At 53.6% G+C, this 22,064-nt stretch overlaps 7 protein-coding genes across 7 annotated transcripts; 4 read left to right on the top strand and 3 right to left on the bottom strand.

Moving 5' to 3' along the window:
- Positions 1-1,907: 1,907 nt before the first annotated feature.
- UCRPA7_6930 (putative peroxiredoxin hyr1 protein) lies at positions 1,908-2,593 on the bottom strand (the record flags this gene model as incomplete). The annotated part of the gene is made up of 2 exons (XM_007919465.1): positions 1,908-2,374; positions 2,551-2,593. 2 exons carry the CDS (start codon positions 2,591-2,593, stop codon positions 1,908-1,910), a joined length of 510 nt encoding a protein of 169 aa, XP_007917656.1.
- A 1,518-nt stretch (positions 2,594-4,111) lies between these two features.
- Positions 4,112-5,787, top strand: UCRPA7_6929 (putative fad dependent oxidoreductase protein; the record flags this gene model as incomplete). The annotated part of the gene is made up of 3 exons (XM_007919464.1): positions 4,112-4,145; positions 4,381-5,367; positions 5,435-5,787. 3 exons carry the CDS (start codon positions 4,112-4,114, stop codon positions 5,785-5,787), a joined length of 1,374 nt encoding a protein of 457 aa, XP_007917655.1.
- Positions 5,788-6,680: 893 nt separating this feature from the next.
- On the bottom strand, positions 6,681-7,586 carry UCRPA7_6928 (putative dihydrodipicolinate synthase protein; the record flags this gene model as incomplete). Its single annotated transcript, XM_007919463.1, has 1 exon — positions 6,681-7,586. The coding sequence occupies one exon, from the start codon at positions 7,584-7,586 to the stop codon at positions 6,681-6,683; it is 906 nt and encodes a 301-aa protein (XP_007917654.1).
- Positions 7,587-10,767: 3,181 nt separating this feature from the next.
- On the top strand, positions 10,768-12,135 carry UCRPA7_6927 (putative d-galacturonic acid reductase protein; the record flags this gene model as incomplete). Its single annotated transcript, XM_007919462.1, has 3 exons — positions 10,768-10,791; positions 10,852-11,014; positions 11,072-12,135. The coding sequence occupies 3 exons, from the start codon at positions 10,768-10,770 to the stop codon at positions 12,133-12,135; spliced, it is 1,251 nt and encodes a 416-aa protein (XP_007917653.1).
- Positions 12,136-14,850: 2,715 nt separating this feature from the next.
- UCRPA7_6926 (putative glycosyl transferase family 8 protein) lies at positions 14,851-15,895 on the top strand (the record flags this gene model as incomplete). The annotated part of the gene is made up of 4 exons (XM_007919461.1): positions 14,851-14,889; positions 14,948-14,975; positions 15,038-15,819; positions 15,881-15,895. The coding sequence occupies 4 exons, from the start codon at positions 14,851-14,853 to the stop codon at positions 15,893-15,895; spliced, it is 864 nt and encodes a 287-aa protein (XP_007917652.1).
- A 277-nt stretch (positions 15,896-16,172) lies between these two features.
- Positions 16,173-18,779, bottom strand: UCRPA7_6925 (hypothetical protein; the record flags this gene model as incomplete). The annotated part of the gene is made up of 1 exon (XM_007919460.1): positions 16,173-18,779. One exon carries the CDS (start codon positions 18,777-18,779, stop codon positions 16,173-16,175), a length of 2,607 nt encoding a protein of 868 aa, XP_007917651.1.
- A 988-nt stretch (positions 18,780-19,767) lies between these two features.
- On the top strand, positions 19,768-21,749 carry UCRPA7_6924 (putative anaphase-promoting complex subunit cut9 protein; the record flags this gene model as incomplete). Its single annotated transcript, XM_007919459.1, has 2 exons — positions 19,768-19,897; positions 19,972-21,749. The coding sequence occupies 2 exons, from the start codon at positions 19,768-19,770 to the stop codon at positions 21,747-21,749; spliced, it is 1,908 nt and encodes a 635-aa protein (XP_007917650.1).
- Between the last annotated feature and the right edge of the window lie 315 nt (positions 21,750-22,064).

Genomic DNA, 22,064 nt, shown 5'->3' with positions numbered 1-22,064 from the left:
CCTCTCACACGCTTTCGCAGTGGTGGAGGATGAATACATAAAGAGACATGGTCGAAATTAATCTGCACGCAATTTAGACAACGAGCCCCAGCGTTCGGGTTTATTTGCTTCGCTACCTTCGACTCGGGGACGCCCATCTCGTCGTCATCCCTCGCACGACGCACACACGCCCCCGCGGATGCGCAGCTGACCACGGCAGTGCCCTCACCCGGGAGCGCGGAGGCGAGGCCAAGAGGTCGACTTAATATCGCGAGCTTCCGCGATTCGCCCGTATGCGGCCCGAAGCCGCTGCCGTGAGCATGTACAGGGGATGTGTTCCGAGGTCGCCTGTGCCCGGAAATCTGACCTCGCTTCCTGGGGGATCTGACCGAGACGCACGAGGATATATTGCGGCTGATGCAACGTGGATCGCGGAGTTAGCCTAGGGCTTGGACCTCGAGAATGCAAGTCGTATACCAAATTTAGAAAGGGCGGGTGAGGCAATATCGGACCGTCCGCTTGGACGTCGCCCGGAGAGTCTCGTGGCCGCGTCTTGCGTGGGTTGGATCGAAGTTGGCTGGAGTTTTGGACTTGCGTTGGCAAGATAGAAGTCAAGAAGGACATCGACAAGTGTCTGTTTTTCGCTGTCATGGCAGGGAAGCTCTGTTTCCTCGCAATTTCTCCTCGAGCCTAGCATGACCCATCACGGGTAGAGTACTGTGTTGCCTCTTCAGCATGAACGCCGAGTCTTTCTGCGTGTTATGACAAAACTTAACGAGCATTCGTTGAAGGCGTATCTAAAATGCCGTAAGTCTTGCTACAACGATAGTGCTTGGAACTAATACTCGAGAGTTTTCAATATGCCCTCAACATGCGCCGGTACGCCTTAGCCCGGAGCTTGATTGCTTAAGCTTGAGAAATAGTTCAGACGGTCTCGATGATCAATTCCTGTACGAACTCAGGGCGTGAAGTTACACGTGCCCGTATTCGATGGCTGTTGAATTTCGATCTGTGCCCTTACAGCCGGACGACCGACGGCTTGCGATCTCGCTTTGCATCGAGATAACATGTATAAGAGAGCGTCGTTATGCGGCTGATCGACTCTCGGCTAGACAGGCCGACTGCAACCGATCGGCGACGCCCAGGAAAACGGTTTTGTGATGGCTCAGGCTCGAGGGCATCGGATCGGCGCCGGCGCCGGCGCCGGGGGGCGGACTTGCAGTTCGCTCCCTGTCCCCCCCCTCCATACACGAGCGGCCGAGCAGGGCCAGTTGCAGCGTTTGACGCCCGCGCCAGTGTTCCTGCGCTGATCGCTACTGCTGTGTGGTTGCATCTATGATGCGATAGCAGCGACTATCACGGGCGTCTTGTACTCGAATGTATCCAGCGATTCCTGCATCCAAAACTTAAATTCCCACCTGTCAGATCTGGGCGTTCGGGCTGGACCGTTTTGTGGAATCAACTCGGCCGGCGAAAGTGCGTGATCCGGGCGCGAGGCTCAATGGATATTACGCACAGGGATAATCAGCTGGGTTCGAGACCGGATCTTGGACCAAGGAGCGTATCTTATGATGTCAATTTCAAAACGCTGCTGCAGCCGCGATAGGGCAGCTCCTCTAGCTAGATAGACTAGTCCAGCAGCGCCAACAATTCAACACACTACAGTAGGTATCCTATGATGCGATGTGGTGATGAAGACCAGTTGCCCCCGAGACCCCGTATCGGGTCTTATCAGCCACCTCCCATTGATTCGATCGATGCTGACGTCGAGATCCATGCTCCCCAATGATAAGCCAGCATTTTAACTCTCGATATCAGTTCAGATCGTGGCATCAGTCCACCGCAACCAGTTTTTAGCTCCGATTTGATCTAGACAGGTAATACATCCAGCGATAACACTCATCCCATAGCACAAATTTGTCCCATATCTACTCCTTCTTGTCGAGCTCCTCGAATATGTACTTTTCCAGCGACTCGGGCTTGGTGGTGCTGGCCCAGCGGTTCTTGACCTTTCCGTCGCGGCCGATGAGGAACTTCTCAAAGTTCCACTTGATGCGCTTGAGGCCCATGAGGCCGGGCTTCTCCTCCTTGAGCCACGTGAACAGCGGGTTGGCGTTGTCGCCGTTGACCTCGGTCTTGCCGAAGATGGGGAAGGTGACGCCGTAGTTGACCTGGCAGAAGCTCTGGATGTCGTCGTCGGTGCCGGGCTCCTGGCCGCCGAACTGGTTGCAGGGGAAGCCGAGGATGACAAAGTCGTCGCCGGCCTTCTCGCGCACGTCCTTGTACAGCTTCTCGAGCCCCGCGTACTGCGGCGTGAAGCCGCACTTGGATGCCGTGTTGACGATCAGCACCACCTTGCCCTTGTACTGGGACAGGTCGGTCTCCTCGCCTTTCTCTGTTGGGAGGAGGAGGGCATGTTAGCGATTGCGCATGCATCGAGCAGGGGAGCTATGCTGCCGTAGGTTCTTCCAGCGAGCAGAGATCGCAAGCGCACTTGCGCGCGGGAGCTCTTCAGATCTAGGCGCATCGCCTAGACGAGTCGACGCCGTCGCCGGGGAAGGGCACACGTACTGTTAAGGGGCTTGAAGTCGTAGATGCTTGTTGCAGACGCCATGGTTGCTTGTGGCTGTTGCTGTGCGACAGTAGACTGGTCTTGTGGACGTGGTACGGTAGATGTGCTATAGTGACGTCTTGCCTCGGAAACGGGTACTGCAGCCGGCGCAGGAAGTGTTTGCGACTGGTGATTATGAAGATGTTGATGGTGGTGATGGTGATGGGTATGGGTATGGGTATGGGCTGACGCGGAAGTCGCAGCGATTATATGATGGGATTGGATTGGGGCCTGTGATCTTGAAACGGCTCTCACGCAGGAACGGGACAGTTGCATTGATAAAAGATGCCGTCACGATTCAGGGCAGGGTCCTCGGGGGGCGGCGGGTGGAAGCTTAATAATGAGTGTGAACTCGATTGAGAAAAAAAAAGAATGGGTGCCAGGAGCGATCTCCGGTTTCAATTCAGGTACACTACCTACTCACTGCAAAAGGTGGCCCCATTCGAAAGTCAATAGTCGATTCTTTTCCCATTCCTGATTGATCGATTGATTGATTCATTCACTCATTCTTTCCGCCGGACTCGCTGCCGTGGAAACCTCGGACTGGCTTAGCTTCCCTTGCTGAAACTGAGTATCTCAAATACTCTGCAGCGTATCCTGTGACGTGATGGTCCCACCTCCGCGTGCTGCTCAGTGCCGAGGTCCCCTATCCCGCTAGACCCGACTTTGACTGGACACTGTGCTGGCGTCCCACAATTGCGGGCAAATAGGCTGGCATGGCCACTGTATCGGTGCACCCTGAAAGGGCTGGGTGGCCTGTGATCGATACGCTTCCGGCGTGTTGCAGTGGGTTTGGGGGCTGTTGCTAGTGGCCAGACCCCGCCAGCGACGATGCTTCAATCTGTCCGTTTCGGACTGTTCGATTCTTCCGCCGCCCGCACTGTTTGCCTCCTCTGAGGATGCCCTCGGGGCCGAGTTGGGAAGTGAAGCTCTGGAGAGGAAAGATTGGATAGAAGAAGGATGATACGATTACGATTACGCTGCGTTTATCGATTTGGAATTCACCTGGATGACTAAGAATCAGGATGCAGAAACTCCAGAGGATTCTGAGGATCAGTTTGATTTCCCTTATACCTACCTAGGTACGCTACAACATCATGACACAGGCAAGCTCCAGTACCAGGTAGGTGGCCTACGGTGGGCACACTGGCATGCCGGGCAGTTCTTCCTTATCGCAGGAGATACAGCGCGAAGCAGCCCCTCTCGATAAAGAGCTACCCCGCCATTTGTATAGGTTGGGATTGGGAAGCTTGGGCCACCCAATTGAATAAAGCAAGCCGTCATCATAAGCCAGACCTCGAGTCTCGGCCTCAGTCTCAACGAAACAGATCGGCCCCTCAGAAGTGACTTGTTACGTGAAACACGCCCTCGACGCTGCTTGTCCGTACCTCCTACCAGTGTTTGCTCGTAAGATGAGCTGATATTGAAGTCGCATCCGCTCGCTCATTCCACTTGTGACCATCCTGCACGATCAGTACATACAGCATCTCAGGAAAGGGAGGCGCCCAACCACAGCCCGCCATGGACCAGCAGAAGAGAAATATCGTGATAATAGGTATGTTCGACCTGTCATATCTCTTCCCAGCCCTGCCTTGTTCCTTCTGTCTAGTCTCCTGGCCCTCCGTACTGTCCATCGGGAGATCCATGGCCCGTGGTCCCATCCCTTTCGAAGGCCCCTCAACCCACCACCCCCCTTTCCCTTCCGTCATCCTCCCGGGCTGCAACAGAGCCGCAGCCCGGCCCACCCTTCCGATTCGGTAGCTGATCTCCGCTCTTCCTCTCCCCTGCAGGCGGCGGCATCATCGGAAGCACCACCGCCTACTACCTGAGCCGCCATCCCAAGTTTAACCCGGTCCTCCACCACATCACCCTGCTCGAGGCCACCGCCATCGCCGCCGGCGCATCAGGTAAGGCAGGCGGCCTGCTCGCCCTGTGGGCCTACCCGGCTGCTCTGGTCCCCCTGTCCTACCGCCTGCACCGCGAGCTGGCAGCCGAGCACGGCGGCGCCGAGAGGTGGGGCTACCGGAGGGTCGGGTGCGGCAGCCTGTCCGCCGTGGTCAAGGAGCGTGATATCAAGGCGAGGCTTGCGGGCAAGGCTCAACAGAGCAACGGCAATGTGAACGGAAACGCTGCCAATGTCCCAGCCCCCGTACCTACTGCTGGAACCACGGGCGTGCCAAAGCCCGAAGACGACAAGGACAATGACAAGGACAAGCAGTGGGAGAAGCTGCCGAAACAGGACACAGCCGCCGCCAGCCTCCTACAAGATTCGCCCCTACCGGCGGATCTCGACTGGATCGACGCCGGCCTGATACAGTACTACGAGGAGATGGGCACGCCCGGCAAGACCGAGACCGCGCAGGTGCATCCCTTCCACTTCACGACGTCCATCGCCGCCCTGGCGAAGGAGAAGGGTGTGGACATCCGCCTGGGTGCCAAGGTGACCAAGATCAACTACAGCAAGACGGCTGTGGAGAGTGTCGAGTACGAGGACCGCGAGGCGAAGGAGACGCGGACCATCGATGAGGTCACGGACGTCGTGGTCACGGCCGGTCCGTGGACGGGCAGGGTCCTGCCACGGAGCAAGGTCGAGGGACTGCGCGCGCATAGCGTGGTCTATGATGCTGATGTTTCCCCATATGCCGTGTTCACAGACATCCAATTACCAGGCGACTTCGTCCCTGAACATCGCGCAAAGCTCGGCCAGAAGAGGAAACACAAGGGGAACGTAGACCCCGAGATCTACGCACGACCGTTCAACGAGGTCTACGCCTGTGGTAAGTCGTTTATACACCGTCTTCATACACATCTGCTATTATCCTCTACCTTACAAAATCCCCTTAGGCGAACCCGACAAGACGATACCGCTGCCCGAGACGGCCGACCAGGTGCAGTGCGACGAGGCGCAATGCGACGACCTGGTCGCCTACATCGGCACCATCTCGCCACAGCTCGCCGCCGCCCCCGTCAAGGCCAAGCAGGCGTGCTACCTGCCGCGCCACGTGCGCTTCGGCGAGGAGCGCTCGCCCCTCATCGGCCGCACCCAGACGCCCGGCCTGTGGATCGCCGCCGGCCACACCTGCTGGGGCATCCAGAACGGCCCCGCCACCGGCTGCCTCATGGCCGAGATGCTGCTGGACGGCGAGGCCCATAGCGCCGACATCGATACGCTGGACCCGCGCAAGTTCAAGGTCTGATGGGATGCATGTATGGATGAGGAACGAGCACAAGTCCGACCGACGTCCTCCACGTGGGCGGCGCGGCGTGGGATATATATGGCATCGGTGCAGCCACGTGGGGATCCGTGGGGATGCGGGGGCGGCGCTTCTCATACCATTTGGGGGTGGCCTTGGTAGTCTCTCGAGCCGGGGATCTGCTAGACCAATGCGGGAGCGGCTCTGATCGATCTACCAAGCGTCTTACCGCGCATAAATATGCCGAGTGATCTTCGAGGAGGCTCAAAAAGTCCCACATGCGCCCCCTCGAACACCTGACCACATCTTAGCCGGGCGTTGCGAATTATTGTCGATCACACTTACACGATCAAGGAGCTGGCGCTTTTGTGCGAATCGTTATGAGAAGGATCCTCTTCCGTATGTGTATATATGCCAGGCGGACCGGGTTGCCAAACAGGGCTTCAGGAGAATCTCGAGTAATCAACATGAAACTTATATCGTATTCTCATATGATCGGATCTATATATCTTGATATACTCAGGCTGCCTCGTGCAGCCATGTGGTAGATGAGCCCTTTTTCGAGAGAATGAATCCCTCCTCTAAATCAGATCTGGAAGTGACGGCTGATTGATGAAGCATGCTTAAAACGCCAAGACATGGCTGAAATACATCATTATGTGGCCGGTAAGGCCTACTGAGGTGGGTCTAACTCCTTCTTACTTTGATTTCTTCCATCTCTACGTTTGGGCAGAAACCCAAGTTCTCTGGCTTTTTCTTGTGAACTCTAGTGAGTTCCGCCAACTTCTTACTACCCAAGGTGGCTGCTGTAGTGGGACGAAATGGTGTCGTCCCTGGTGACTGTAACCCAGGGAAAATTGCGAATTGAGCAAATTTAGAAGGACGTCATCAGAGGCCTATAGTGACTTCTCAATGTCCATGACTTCCTTGATGCCATCGGCGATGGCTGATGTGCGGACTCCGTCCAGCCTCTTGAGCGGTGCACGAGGGAAGCCTCCGTAGCCGAAATAGCTTTGGATTGCTGACTTGGTACCAGCAATGGAAGCCTTTGTCAAGACCCAGTCGCACTTGGAGAGAGTCTTCTGAAGAGCCTCGGCTTCATCCTTCTTGCCCTCTGCGTACAGATTCCAGACACGGGCACAAACCTTCGGCATGACATTGGCACCCCCAGCGATAATACCACTTCCGCCGCTAATGAGTGTCTGTGTTGTGAAGTCACACATACCGCCGAAAGCCATATATCCGGATCCTTCTGAAAAAGGAGTCTTGGCATTGGTGGCCAACGCTACACGGGTGAGTTTGCCAGTGTTGCCGCATGTGAATTTGGTTCCAATAATGTTCGGGTGCTTGGCGAGGCGGATCAGGAGGTCGGAATCCATATCAATTCCGGCAACAGCACCCGGGTAGTTGTATAGAATCAGGGGTAGCGGGCTTCCATCAGCAACGGCTGTGAAGTAATTGTATATAACGTCCTCATCCACCAAGGTGCGGAAGTAGCTCGGCGGTAGAAGGAGAACATAGTCGCCTCCGGCCTTCTCAGCAATCTTGCAAAGCTCAATAGTCCCCTTAACACTGCCCTCGGTGGCCCCAACAATGACTGGAGTGTCCTTGAACCCAGCTTCGTCCAGAGCTTCTCGAGTAGCCTGGGTGACAGCTGCCTTCTCCTCCCGTGTGCAATGTGCCGCCTCGCCATTGGAACCCATGGTGACCAGACCTGCTAGGCCATCACGGACCAGACGAACAGCATGCTTCTTGATGACCGGAATATCGAGCTCTTCAGTCTCTGGATCAAAGAAGGTCATTGTTGGGGCGTAGATACCGCATGGTAGCGAACGCCGAGAGGTCGTGTGCCCATTGGCAGTAGCTCCGTTGGCAGCGGTCATGATGTTTCTGTGTAGTTGACGAGAGAAAAAAGAGATTCTATAAGATGGAAGGAGTCGTGGTTGAAGAGCAACGACAGGAGGGGGGGATGAATACGAGGAATGGGACAAAAGAGGTAAGCACCAGACGCGACTGGGAGCAGACGACGTGTTATATATCAAGGAAAGGGCCGGTCTGAGGCGAAGGACGGGGTTTTTCATGACCTAATGGTTTGAAGGCCGGTTGCGGGGGGCGGAATCAAGTCAGAAATAAATGTTGGACTTGCTCAGCAGGTTGCCTCGTGAAGACATTGGTCCGAGAGAGGCACCGCACTTGCGGCAGCTTAAACTTTTGGGAACAGGGAGAGTGCCGGACCCAGGAGGCTAAGAATGGGCCCTGGGAAGGATTGGGAAGTCAAGACTTGACTAAAAAATAGCAATAGAGAGGGGCCCCAACTTATCTAGACACCACTGCGTGCCATCCTTGACGAGTGGCAGCCTGTATGTAAGCTATATCGGAGTAATATATGGAAAATAGAAAGCAAGAAATAACGCACACGCGCATGTCTGAAGAAAAGCCTAGAACAGAAACATTCCCGGTACAGCTGACCGATCTCCGTAAAAGCAAAGGAAGAGCTCGCTTGACCAGCCAAATTTAGCAGACGAAAGCCAGAGTGATCCGTGCCTGAGGAATGACGCCTAGGCAATGGGAAGGGTTTATTACAGAAACGTATATGAAATTAGAAAACATGATACTTGCGCTTTGTAGCGAGAATACCCTCGCACAACGTAGGCTGTGCTCCGGGCGGCCTGCGAGAAGACGGACGGGACTTATTCAGTCAGGTCGGCCATGACCGGTGCCGCGTGCTGAACGTGTCCATGGGACCGATGTTCTGCAGGAGAGTGAATCGGGAGCAGTAGATGGTAGCCACAGGACTATTTATTCGGCACAGAGAAATGACAAAGATATCATTGGGGGAGGACAACATGGGTGTATGCACAAGTCGTCTTCTCGAGACCATGATTTGGCGGTGCTGTAAGTAGGGTAGCAAGGGGCCATTGAAGGAACAGGTAAAGCCCGCCGCCAGCCATGCTAGCTAGGTAGGTCTTTTCCGTGATCCAGAAGGTCTTGCATCTGGGTTCCGTATATTAGCGCATACGGGAAGTTACCGTCCTCATTATGATCCTGTTTCCCATGCACTGAATGGAGGAGGTGGATGATGATGATGATGATGAGGGGAGAGCATGGGAGACGGCAGAAAGGCGGGGGAGTCTTGCAAGAGGGAAGGCGGTGGGACCGCAGAATGCAGCCTTCGGGTCAATCGAGCTGGGGACAGAGCCGGCGATAGTTGCCAGTGTAAGCGTGGGGCGTTCGTGCTAAGAGACAAAGCTCCTGTTCCTGTGGCCCTTGTGTGTTGAATAGTGGCTTCGTGGTGGATACGGGCAGCACGGGCTCATCTCGCAGTCACCAGGCTCACTAGAAGCGATACGCCTCCGTATCCACGACCGGTGTCGGTGCCCGGACTCGGGACAGGCGTGATGCTTGGTAGATCTGGTTTCCTTGGGCGTTGCGCGATTCCATCCATGGCAGAGATTCGTGATGTTCTGGACGGCGAACGTCTGCCCCTAGAGAGGTCTCTCGAGTCGACGGGAAATTGCCCGGAAATTCTTCCACCAATGAAGAGCAAGCCGCCTCAGGATCGTGGGACTGGTGCTCGCCCATGCAGTTTTGACGTCGGGTTAGTCGGTGGATTTCAGAGTGGATGTTGGTGGTCCGGCTCTGCAGCAGAGGCCATGCTTGGCGCCGCAAGGTGGGCTGCACCCCGTCTTTTCGATGCGTCCGGTGATTTTAGCCTGTGGGCATCTCCCCTGGTGCCGTCGGATGGTCTCACACGACTCTCTGAGGACGCCTAAGGAGGAACTGAAGAGGCTCTGGATGATGGCGACGATTTCAATGGCACAGACTCGAGATGGAAAGATGATATCTTGGGGATGCAATATATGGTGAAGAGATGCTGCTCAGAATTGGATAGAATAGCTGCTGTGAAACCTGTAGAGCCCATGTCCAGAGCAGCTGCAACGCGGGGCAGGCATCCCAGGTTCAAACAACGTGGGGGTGGGGCAGGAACACTCGCTGTCTGCTATCGTGGAAAGGGCGACCCTCGTCGGTCGGATTTTGGCCCGGGACATAGTCCGGCGCCCTTTTTTCATCATCCCACCTTTTGTGACAACACGATAAGTAAATATATGAGATGGAGGACGAGAGGTGAACGTCCCGTCAGATCCCCCTTCTAAATCATTGACGTGAAGCTGGATATGAGTCCAGAACTTCCTTGACCAGTGGACCGAGTGGGCACTGTACCAAATACCAGGCTGTGAATGTGCGCATACGCATCCCAGGTTGACTCTGCAGACATTGTTACACTGCCAAGTCCACTGATAATTGTCATGAAATATTCATCCCAGGCTCAATTTGGTCATCTTGAAAGTTTCATTTTTGGTCAAGCTTCCAGGCCTGCCAACCGAAAAATACCAGGTATTGATCTCTTCATTAGCAGATCTAGCGTTTCCAGAACTTCGCAGAGCAGCGATGGATATCATTGCGGAATCACTCGCAATCAGAGGCTAAGATGCTTGTCTAGACTCTTCAGACCGAAACCGTCTTGTTCATTTTTACATGGAAGATACTATGTATGCATCCAGCCCGCGTACCGGTGCCCATCCGCCCGCCCAATCTGACGGTGTCGCATCTCCAAATCGCTTTTACCCCTCCATTCCTCCATGCGTGCCCCTCAATTTTTCCGTGGACCAAGCACCAGCCTTCCCGCCCAAGCTCAGACCGGGGCATTACCACCCTTGAGCTTTCTTTGCTTGTACGCAATCTTGCAGCCGTGTGAGAGGTATAATATCTCTCCTCCTGGCCGAGCTGCTCGTAGAGTCGTAGAGCAAAAGTTGAAGAGATCTTTTGTTCGAGTTCCTGTGCGACTGAAGTGTTGACCTTGCAGTTGCCTCAACTGGCCCAATTCCGCCTCGAAGAGCTCAATAAATACACTAATCCCATAGCTATCTGGGTACGCCACACCGAATGACCACCGAGAAGTCACTACCGACGGTCCCAATCACAATGGAGCCTCTCAATGTTTTGATGGTGAGATCTCTTGTCCTCTCAATTGACACTAGAACCACATATTCTGACCAATATTCACAGGTGGGCACCGGCGAGTACACCACCGGTTTTGTCGGTGGTGGGGCTTCCGGCTCGGACAAGAAAGTCGGCGTTGTTGGCCTGTCCATGTTCGATCTGCGCCGGCGAGGCAAGGTCGACAAGCTGTCCATGGTCGGCGTCAGCGGAAAGAAGTTTCCCGCCATTCGTGAGTTGTATCTGTGACGTGAGGCGCAAGGCTTCCAGGACTAACACCATATGACAGGGGAGCATCTACACAAGAATATCACCCAGGTCTACAACAACCTGGATACCTCGTTTGAGTCGTTCCCGGCGAATGATGCGTCGGACCCAGAGGCATACAAGACCGCCATTGACGCCCTTAAGGCCGGCGACGCCATCACCATCTTTACCCCTGACACTACCCACTATCCTATTGCCCTATATGCCATCGAGAGGGGCATCCATGTAATGATCACGAAGCCGGCTGTCAAGGAGCTGGAGCACCACGTGAAGCTCATTGAAGCAGCCAAGAAGCACAATGTCTACGTTTACATTGAGCACCACAAGCGCTTCGATCCTGCCTACTCAGATGCCAGGTTCAAGGCCCAGAAGCTGGGCGACTTCAACTATTTCTACAGCTACATGTCTCAGCCCAAGTCCCAGCTCGAGACCTTCAAGGCCTGGGCCGGTGTCGACTCAGACATTTCCTACTACCTAAACAGTCACCACGTCGATATTTGCGACTCGATGGTCTCCCAGCTAGGCTACGTGCCCGTCAAGGTGTCCGCCTCGGCGTCCAAGGGCGTCGCCACGAGTCTGGGCTGCAACGAGGCGACCGAGGACACCATCTCGCTGCTCGTGCACTGGGAGAAGGCCGGCGAGCCGGGGAAGCGCGCGACGGGCGTCTACACGGCCTCGTGGACGGCGCCCCAGAAGGCCGGCGTTCACTCCAACCAGTACTTCCACTACCTGGCCGCCAACGGCGAGATCCGCATCGACCAGGCCAAGCGCGGCTACGATGTCGCCGACGACTCGGTCGGCCAGCTGATGTGGTACAACCCCTTCTACATGCGCTACGCGCCCGACGAGGATGGCAACTTCAGCGGCCAGACCGGCTATGGCTACATCTCCATGGAGAAGTTCGTGGACGGCTGCCGCGCCGTCAACTCTGGCAAGCTGAAGCCCGAGGACCTGGATGCGAAGGGTCTGCCCACGCTCAAGAACACCATTGCTACGACGGCGATCTTGGAGGCTGGCCGGAGGAGTATAGATGAGAACAGGGAGATCAAGATCGAGTCCAAGGATGGTGTCTGGAAGCTAGTCTAGCGGAATGAGTTGTTCTGCCACGAAGGTAGATGGGATCTTAGAGCTGTCCCAGCCTTTCTTCAGATGTAACTATAGAAAACATACACTTGTTGGATATTCAGACCATGGTTAGTGATGCTATCTCCTTTCAATATTTGTGATATATACAGGCCCTTTTGACGAGTGCCAATTCAACCCAAACTACCAAGGAATCGAGAATGTAAAGTAACGAAGCAGAGATTAAGATGCTTTCTTGAATTGATGAAAGCATTTTCATTTCGCGCATTGACACTGACTGTAGTCAGACGACGCCTGGCTAGGGCAAGAGACTTCTTCGAAGTTGACAACCGGGTTGTCTCCAAGGACAGGGCTAGACGCCATAATGTCGAAATGATAGCTGAAGCCGTATTGATTCGTGCTCCTGTAGGTGAAATCGATGTTAAGTCACAATGTGTGAACTAAAGCTAGGAGGCAACGACTCACCCTGGGTTCGGGCACCACTGCTGGTTGCCATTGTAAGGACATAGGTTAGTCACCATCACGATAATGCTTTGCCCCGAGGCGCCGCCAGTTCCGCAGCCGCTGCAAGGGGCATTGCCAGTCGAAGTCAGCTTATAGCACTTGCCACAGCCAGAGCCGCACCAGGTGCTGCCATCGGAGCCGAAGATGGCCTGGGAAGCAGCAGCAGTGTAGACGCCTGATGAGATGCCTTGCTGCCATGAAAAAGGACTGCTGTCACCGGTTCCGCAGCCACAAGCACCCATCTGTCCATCGTAGTATCGCTTCGAATATGTCAGTGGAACCCTTGCCAACGTCAGTATGAGAACACATGGCTTACAGTGGTAGTAGCCTGGCCACTCAGAGCAATGACGGGGGCCGCAGCTACGGCAAGTACACCAATGAACTTCATTGTGATTTTGCGAACAAGAAAGGAATGAAGGAGAACTTAAGCTTCTCGATAGATACCGTTAGACTTCTCTAGATCTCTTGGCTCCGCTGCTTGATTCTTATATACTGGGAATTCACCATCGGGTAATCACTAGATAGCCCCTGGAAGACCCTTTTGCGGCTGTCGTCATTCTTCATCAACCCATGATCTCAGTGTCTCTGGTTCTGTAACAGACCAAGACAACGGCAAGGGAACGAGGCTTCCAGGCGGCAACGCCCGTAACCTGGCCGACTACCCGAAAACGCATGACGAGTAATATCCTGATGGGAGGCGTGGTGATCGGGATGAAGTGGTAGAGCTAGGATGCCTAGCATCCGATATATGAATTTGGCTGTCCCCGCAATCTGAAGAGTGCCGCAGAACCAGTTTACAGAACCGATCGCCTGCCAACCCCCGGCGCTGGACTGCCGCTGCAACCACAGGATGCAAATGAGACGGCTCCCTGAATCCGGCGTGTTGGAAATAAACAATGAAGGCGGAGACGCGGACAATCAAGGGATTGGCTGGGGCCTCGGTAGCGACCAGCGAGAACCGGGTGAGAGAGTTTATATCTCAGACAATGGCCCGAGTTCACGGTTGGATGCAACCCATTAGTGGCTCGAGAGCCTGGGAACCGAAAAGTGGCTTAATTAAGCACCGGACCGCTGTCGCTGATGAAGTCATCAATCCTTCAGGCGCTTTCCTTATTCCTTTGCGGCTCTTGAGGAAGAGAAAACGACGCTCCAACTCCATCTCCGTTTTCCAACGGCTTTCAATCGGATCAATATCGTTGCGCCGCCGATATTCCTACGGTTTCTGCCGTTTAATTGAACATGTCGGTGGCACGGCCGGCGGGTTTCGCTTACTGTTCAGCTGCCGCCTCGAAGGATTTCAAGCTCGGGTAGTGGCTTGCATCCGGCGTTCATTGACGTCCTCTCTTTGTCCCGATTAGAGGCGGCGAGGCGCAGCGACACATTTTATACCGGACATGTTCGTGTCGACATCCGGAGCAACTTCCCTTCATGGAGTCATGCCAGGGGACGCCTTTGAACTTTCTCTGCGAGTAAACGCTAGAAGTCTAGCTAGAGTCTGTCTTTCAAGGATATGAAGATTCCATCGCTGTCCGTATCACAACTGACCTGCTCCTTTCTCTACCCTCTTATCCAGCTGCTTAATTTTATTCGATGATCTGTCAGGCACTCAGGCATGTCTGACAAAGACCGCAGCCCTATCCCTGCTGGACTCCGTGGAAATAGTCCAGTGAAGCCGCCCCGCCCCTCCATGAGCTATCAAACATTTGGTTTTTAGTTGCTTGCTCGTAAGGTTTGCGTATCCATTACCCAATCATCGTGTGTGCCATCTGCCGGGTTATCGCAGAGATCACGGCCATCTTGGGGCCTAGCTACATCGAAGGATTTCTATCTGGCCGGATACGCTGGATACGCTCGCAGACCTGCCTCCAATGTATACTAGTGGCCTTGGAGTAAGATTTAAGTTTCGATGTCCAGTAGTCCAGGACCTCGTGCAACGTCACCCAGCCTTGTTTGCGGTGAGACTTGGCTCGTTGGGGGCCATATTCACCCCCTGAAATCATTGATGCCAGTGTCATTTCTATTATCAGACTTTCGCTGGCATGTAAATGGCTCGGCGAGGCTCGGCGGGTTGATATATACTAGGTAGTCTTTGTTCGATCTGTATAGCCTAGGTAGAAATGAAGCGGTTACAATCTTATTGAGTTCCTGAAATTCTCTTCTGCTAACCTCTGTGTCCCATATCGACCAAGTTTGTCGGATATTACAATGGGCAGTATGACCACCGAACCGGTTAAGTCCGTTGCGTATGCAACAGTTCGTAGCCCAAGACCACCATGAGAAAGATTCAAGTATGCGCTGACCAGTATCACAGCTTCTGACCAACGATGGTTACGTTGACGGTATGGATACTACCTTAAGCAATGATAACCGACGATCTGACTGACATCTTACCCCTGAATAGCCGCTCTGACTCTAGCCCAATCTCTCCGCAACACAAACACAACACACCCTCTCGTGGCACTGGTCACCCCGGATTCAGTATCCGAGCCGTCAAGAGCCCGCCTGCGAACCCTCTTCGACGACGTACTGCCCGTGGCACCCCTGTCAGGGGTCTCAGCTGCCAATCTAGCTCTGATCGGGCGGCCCGACCTGCACGCGACTCTAACGAAGCTGCATTTTTGGTCACTGGCGTATTCCCGCGTACTGTACCTAGATGCCGACACTCTATTACTAGCCAATGTCGACCACCTTTTCGACCTTCCTGAGTCCGTAACGTTCGCGGCGGCTCCGGAGCTCGGCTTCCCCGACTGCTTCAACGCGGGCGTCATGTTAATCACGCCAGACGAGCAGACGTACACGGACTTGTTGGACTTTGCAAAATATCATGAGTCCTTTGACGGCGGTGATCAGGGATTGCTGAACGTGTTCTTCGGAGACGGTACGCGCGGTCACCCTGTGAAGGAGCTGCTACATAAGAAGTGTGACCTGGACGCGACGAAGACACCGGGCAATAAACCTAGCTCGAGAAATTGGTATCGCCTGAGTTTCACCTACAACATGGAAATGCACAAAGTTTACCGAATGTACATTTCTGCCGTGCATCGTTATAAAGACGAGCACAAGATATTACATTTCATTGGCAAAGACAAGCCGTGGCACTTTCCGGATGGGAAGGTAGATGACGAGGGAGATACCAGTGCTTACTCCAAGTTCTACATTGACATGGTGGGAAAGTGGTGGGAGGTACGGCGTTCTTTAAACACCTAAAATTGCCCATTCCATGACGAACTACTTCAATTGCTAGATTGGCAGTCTCTGATTGGGATTATGCTTCAGTGCTATAAGTTTAAGGGATAATAGTTCTTTTCACAATTTTCCTTTCAATATTCCTCGCAATACTCCTCCGCTGGGGTGATGAACATTGTTCTTGAAGGGTAAAGATACTCAATATTGAGAGCAGGTAGTCGTACCCTTGCTGAATGAACCTTTATTAGCTTAGCGGAGGAGCAGATCTTGAGAAACGATGAAAAGTGTAGAACATCTTGATATTGTTATAGACAGTCTAGGGTATCACTCTCAAACATCACTTATCAACTTCAGCCTTGCCACCTGAACTTGCTCTGCCTCAGCATGGACATTAACCCCATAGGAAGCAGCCCCTTTTCCACGATATTAAGCCCACCGAACCTCGCAATCATATCCTTATGGAAGAGCTGCACCACCCACTTATCATAGCTGGTGAGCTCACGCCACTCTGACCAGTTCAGAATCGCCTTGACCTCACCCTTGAGCTCCACATCTAACGCGTCCGGCTCCTCCATCAGCTTCTCAAACACTGAGTGGCCGAAGTTGGTGCTCGTCCGCTCCCGATATCGTCGATACTCCTCCAGGCTCATGAAAGGCGCATCTTTCAGGTCGTGCCATTCCTCCCTGTGCAGGCGCGCCTGATGGCGGGGAGTCTCTCGCTCTCGCTCGTAGCGCTTCTTAGCTTTCTGATACCACTGCTCTTCCCATTCAAGAAACTCGTCAATGAACTCGTCCGGATTCTCTGCAACTTGATCTCGGATCAGGTACAGTTTGATGAAGGGGTTCTTCAGACCGAGTCCTCCCAGCGAAATAGGGAAGTACAAGTATCCGTCCGGGATGTCACCAACGGGAATCCCAAAGCGATCAGCGATCATCCTCTTCAGATGTTCACCGACGCCGCCGGGAGTGTCTGGGAATAGACGCTGCTGAATGCGCTGGAATGTCGCCAGCATCGAGTCGACATGCGCGCGAGAGTAGCAGTTGGCGGGCTTGCCAAAGTTATTGGTGAAAAAGGTCGCGCCGTAGATATTCCACGCCTGGGTCCAGTCAAACACGCTCTTGCAAGCGTTTAGTTGCAGACGCAGTTCCTCGATGTGTTTGTCGATGTCTGCCTGGTTGAGCAAGAAACGGCCTGTGACCGGGTCCAGCTTTAGAAACCCCCAGGTGACGTCGCCTTTCGGCAGCCCGGTTGGCACCTTGCCGGTGTCGCGGCCATTTCTCAAAATCCGCGCGCAGCCAGTCTTTTCGAGGTTGAAGTCCAGGCCCACAACATTTGCAAACTTTGTCATCGCCTTCCAGCCCTTGACGCAGGCATCGGCGTTACCCCAAAGCCACATATCATCGTGTAGCCTGTAGAGCCGAAGCCCATCCGCCTTCTGGTTGACGGCGAAATCAACGCAGAATAGCAGCGTCTCGCCAAAGAAATCAGCTAGCGGGGTGCTTAGGGGAGTCCCTCGCCTCCGAATCTGAGCGGGAGCACTCGCTGGATCCTGCTTGAACCGGAGGGGAGCTTCGAGGACTTTCCTGAAGAACTCGATCCACTCGTCGTTGACACCGAAGTAATCGAGTACCGCAAAAATCGAGGTATGAGGGATGCTTGGCCCGAACCACTTGAAATCAGAACGGATTACAGTTAACCCATTACTCAGTCTTGTCCCCAAGATGATCTCCGTCTTGATCATATGAAGCAAGTTCTGCGTCACATCAATGTGGCTCTTGCGGGTGTCCTCCTCTTTGCTGTGGTCATCCCCGTATCCACCACGCTGCTCAGCAATATGCTTTGGCAGCTGATCCAGGAAGATCTCTTCGTCGTAATGTCTCGCTCTTCTCTGCTGCACACTCCCTTCTACACCTGGGCCAGATGTCTCCAACTCATTGAGGAAGAAATCGCGACGTCGTAAGTCCTCCTTGCTGATAGGTTTTGTATCTGACTTCCACACATCCAGGACACCTGCTGAGCTGAAGAGGGAACCGAGATCTTTCCGAATGGTGACCGCCCATTGCATCCCGATATAATGAAGAAACACAGACTGCAGCAGATCCTCTTCCGGATAGAAGCGGTAGCGACCGTTGAGGTTCCGACGCTGGTCGATGATCAGATCACTTTCCCAAACCCAGGTCTTCCGAGTGGACATGCGCATGTTCAGGACGTCTGCAATCTCCGAAAGTACCACCGAGTTTCCAAGGAAGTCTTTCAGAGTAGCTCGCTTGCTATCCGTGAGAACATCACTTCGCAGCATGCCCTTGATGCAGGTCGAAAGTGTCTGCTCGGTGAAGTGTGTCTGGCTGTCCCAATGCTTCTGAAAAGCTTCCAGCTTCTTTCGAAGCGACTCCAGAGCTTTCTTGACGGCTTTCTCGGAGGTGAAAACATCATCCAGATAAGCCTTGATGGCATCCATGTCGGTCACCTTGGCCCTGAAGACGTACTCTTCCCATGTTGCCCGCTGCTCATGGCTTTCCTTGCGGCCGACTGGCAGGTAATCGCTTGCTGCATCACGTTCCTCCTTGCCCACAGCGATCCACTCATTGACAAGTCTGCCATAGAGAGAGGCAAACTCGTACTTGTTGGACTGCACTTGGAGCTCGTTCCGCAGAGTTTCCTCATAGTCCTGGATGAAGTGATCGGAGACAGACGGGTCGTACTGTGCCTGCTGAACAAAACGCTTGAAGTTTTCAACGGACACCAGAGGATCACAGATTATACGTGTCATTGAGGGGAGCTTTTCAGCTCCCTCCAAGAGTACCTTGGCCCGTTTCTTGTTGTCCGTCTCGTAGGCGGCATCTTCCAGGAGAGAGCGCTTGCCAGATTCGTAGGCATTCCTCTGTTTGTTCAACTGCTCAAGCTTGATACTAGTGATGGAAAAGAGCGTCTGTGAGAGAATTTCGGAGGATGCCATTGCGTAGAGTTGCTTGCTGATAACGTCAAGTTTGGTGCTTGAAGAGATGAGGTTGTAGGAACAAACTAAGCAAGAGGGAACGAGAAACTCAACAAAGAATCGCGATGGGGAATAAAAGCAAGCAGAAGAGCTGAAGGGATTGTTGAAGGAATTATATATATGTTATGTATTTGCAGCCATATATATACTCTAGCAGTCCATGGCGTTTTGATGGTGCCCACAGCCTCATCCCAAACGGGACTGTTTGGCCTCACCCCAACATGAGTCAATCGGGAAGAGGAACCAGCAATTGCAACAGTCAAGGAAGCGAATTTGGCTATCCTTGCAGAAATTAAACCTCACAGGGAATCTCGGGGTGAACAAGCCCCTTCATCATCTGGTGAGCCACCGTCTTCCATACCAACTCTCATGATGTGTGTCGGCCTGAGTCAATTGAAGGAAGCCTTTGTCAGGGGTGGCTATGCTGCCTAGCTTAGCATTTGGTCAAACTTTAGCATCAATAGTTGTTGTATTCTGGGCCTCATCTATAGTCTGTTCTGATGAAACAAGAAAGATCATCCTATTTGGCGATGGTGAAAAGTCACCTTGCCATGTTGACCGAGCTTGAGGCCCTCATGAAAGGACCACTGATCAAGTTTACAAGGATTCACGACTGACCAGCGACAACAAAATCCACAACTTGGGAGGAGCTGAAGTGCTGAAGTGGGCGGTGCCACTAGAAGGATGGGGCTACAGGGCTGAAGTTAGGTGGACAGGGCAGCTGGCGGGCAGGTGTCGCGCTGATAACGATAAGGAGCTTTTGTGGGGGTTTTTAATTGTTTAATCGGGTTCACAGTTGCTCACCGAGACCAGACAAAACGCGTCACGACGAACTCACTTCAAACCACGAGCTCTTTTCTTCCACCCACACCTTCGACTGGCCGGTCCAGAGATCTCCAGTCCTGCTTCTGTTTACTGCTGGTGAAGACTTCCGAATGCACTGCCCAGCATGTCTACAGAAAGCGAGGAAGACAACACAAAGATGGAGCAGTTCCTGCGCGACTGGCGCCAGGATGCTCTGAACAAGGCCCAGTACGATTCTGCCATCTTCATCGGCGACAAGCTGCTGGCCCTCACAAGTCTGTTTTCTTTTTTCCTCTATTAGTGTTAGATCTGGATCTGAGATTGTGCTGACAATTCCTGCCTTCTACAGACGACGATTACGACGCTTTCTGGCTGGCGCAAGTCCACTTCGCCGCCGGTAACTACACCAGAGCACAGAAATTCCTCGAGAATCGCGATCTCATCAGACGTAACCCCTCGTGCCGATACCTAGCTGGCCATTGTCTGGTCAAGCAGTCACGATTCGAGGAGGCTCTCGATGTATTGGGAGAGCGCAACCCCACCTACCTCATCAAGTCCAAGGATGCCAACAAGCGCAAGGCCCAGCCGAGCTCCTCACGGGCTGCTGAGCAAGGCAAGGCATCTGGATCTAAGGGTTCCCGTGATGCCGATGTCGACGAAGAGGCGAATAACAGACGCTATGAGGCAGGCATGTGCTACTTGCGGGGCATCTGCTATGCCAAGCAGAATGCCTTCGATCGAGCCAAAGAGTGCTACAAGGATGCTGTGCGCATTGACGTTCAGTGCTTCGAGGCTTTCAACCAGCTCACTAAGAACAAGCTGCTATCTGCTGAGGAGGAATGGGAGTTTCTGGAGTCTCTGGACTTCGAGGCAATTCACGTTGATGGCGACTCCAGTGCGAAGCAGGAGGTGTCCGACTACGTTCACATGCTCTACAGCACTCGATTGAACAAGTACCAAAACCAGGGTGCCTTCAACACAGCTTGTGAGAGCCTTGCTACTCACTACAATCTGAAAGACAACCCAGACCTGCTACTTGCTCGCGCCGAGCTTTTCTTCACCCAGTCCAGATTCAAACAGGCATTGGACATCACAACTGCCATCTTGTCAGAGGACAAGTACAACTTCGGTATCTACCCCATCCATCTGGGATGCTTGTATGAGCTGAAGGAGAAGAACCTACTTTTCCTCATCGCACACGAGCTAGCTGAGAGCCATCCTGAAGAGCCGTGCACTTGGCTGGCGGTCGGCACATACTACTACCTCATTGATAAGATCGCCGAGGCACGACGCTACTTCAGCAAAGCCAGCATGATGGACGCACACTTTGCGCCAGCCTGGATCGGCTTCGCTCATACCTTCGCCGCAGAGGGTGAGCACGATCAGGCCATCTCTGCCTATTCTACTGCAGCACGACTGTTCATGGGCACTCATCTGCCGCAAGTGTTCTTGGGCATGCAGAATCATGCAATGAACAACATGTCCGTCGCGGAGGAGTTTCTCAAGACAGCCTACAGTCTATGCAAAACCGATCCCCTACTCCTCAATGAGATGGGTATCGTCTTTTACCATCAAGACCGCACCAGGGATGCCGTAGCCATGTTCAGCAAGGCGCTCGAGGTCGCCGAGGAGATCGACAGCGACTCACAGGCCTGGATGGCGGCTCGAACCAACCTCGGACATGCATACCGACGACTGCGGATGTTTAAGCAAGCTCTACAGGAGTTCGATGAGGTGCTACGCGAGGGTGGAAAGGATCCTGCCGTTTTCTGCGCCAAGGGTCTGATTTACCTCGAGCTCAGAAGACCCGAGGAGGCAGTCAATGTCTTGCATGAGGCACTTGCGATTCACCCACAGGATCCAATTGCCACAGAGCTCTTGAACAAGGCCCTCGACGAGAGCTCTGGACGGATCATCGGTGAGATTGACGACGAGACGGAAGCTGCATTTGAGAAGGAGCTGAACCAGCGCAAGCTTAATGCCAAGGTGAAGCTGACAAGCAAGCTTAACGGCCCGAAGCCTCAGGGAAAAGGCAAGGAGCCTGCGGCTCCGGAAGGCCACCCACTGGGTCGCGGTGTTGGCGACAAAGGCGAGAGCAGCATGATGGAAATGACTGATGATGATTGAATGCCGGTTATTCAGGGAGTTGCACAGGTATCTCGAGGATCGTAACATATGCATTTTCGGCGTCAGGATCGGTATGATGCATCAGAGCTACATGCAATGTGGCCATGACAGGGAAGCAGGTACAGGGCGAGGCACGCTCGGAAAAGCAGAATTGTATAAGTAGATAGTAGCGCGCAATGCACTTGCGACGTGAAGACAACGGCAAATGAGACAACGTAACCTAATGTTTACATCTCTCCATTTACGTGTCTTGATGAGGCTATCGAGATGCGAGAGCACTCGGAACCACCTGATTGAGGCTCTTGAGCCAATCTT

The sequence above is a fragment of the Phaeoacremonium minimum genome, assembly GCF_000392275.1.
Source record: "Phaeoacremonium minimum UCRPA7 unplaced genomic scaffold PA7_03_scaffold_496, whole genome shotgun sequence".
In the NCBI taxonomy this organism is placed as follows: Eukaryota; Fungi; Ascomycota; class Sordariomycetes; order Togniniales; family Togniniaceae; genus Phaeoacremonium; species Phaeoacremonium minimum.
This window is presented reverse-complemented; position numbering and strand designations above follow the sequence as displayed.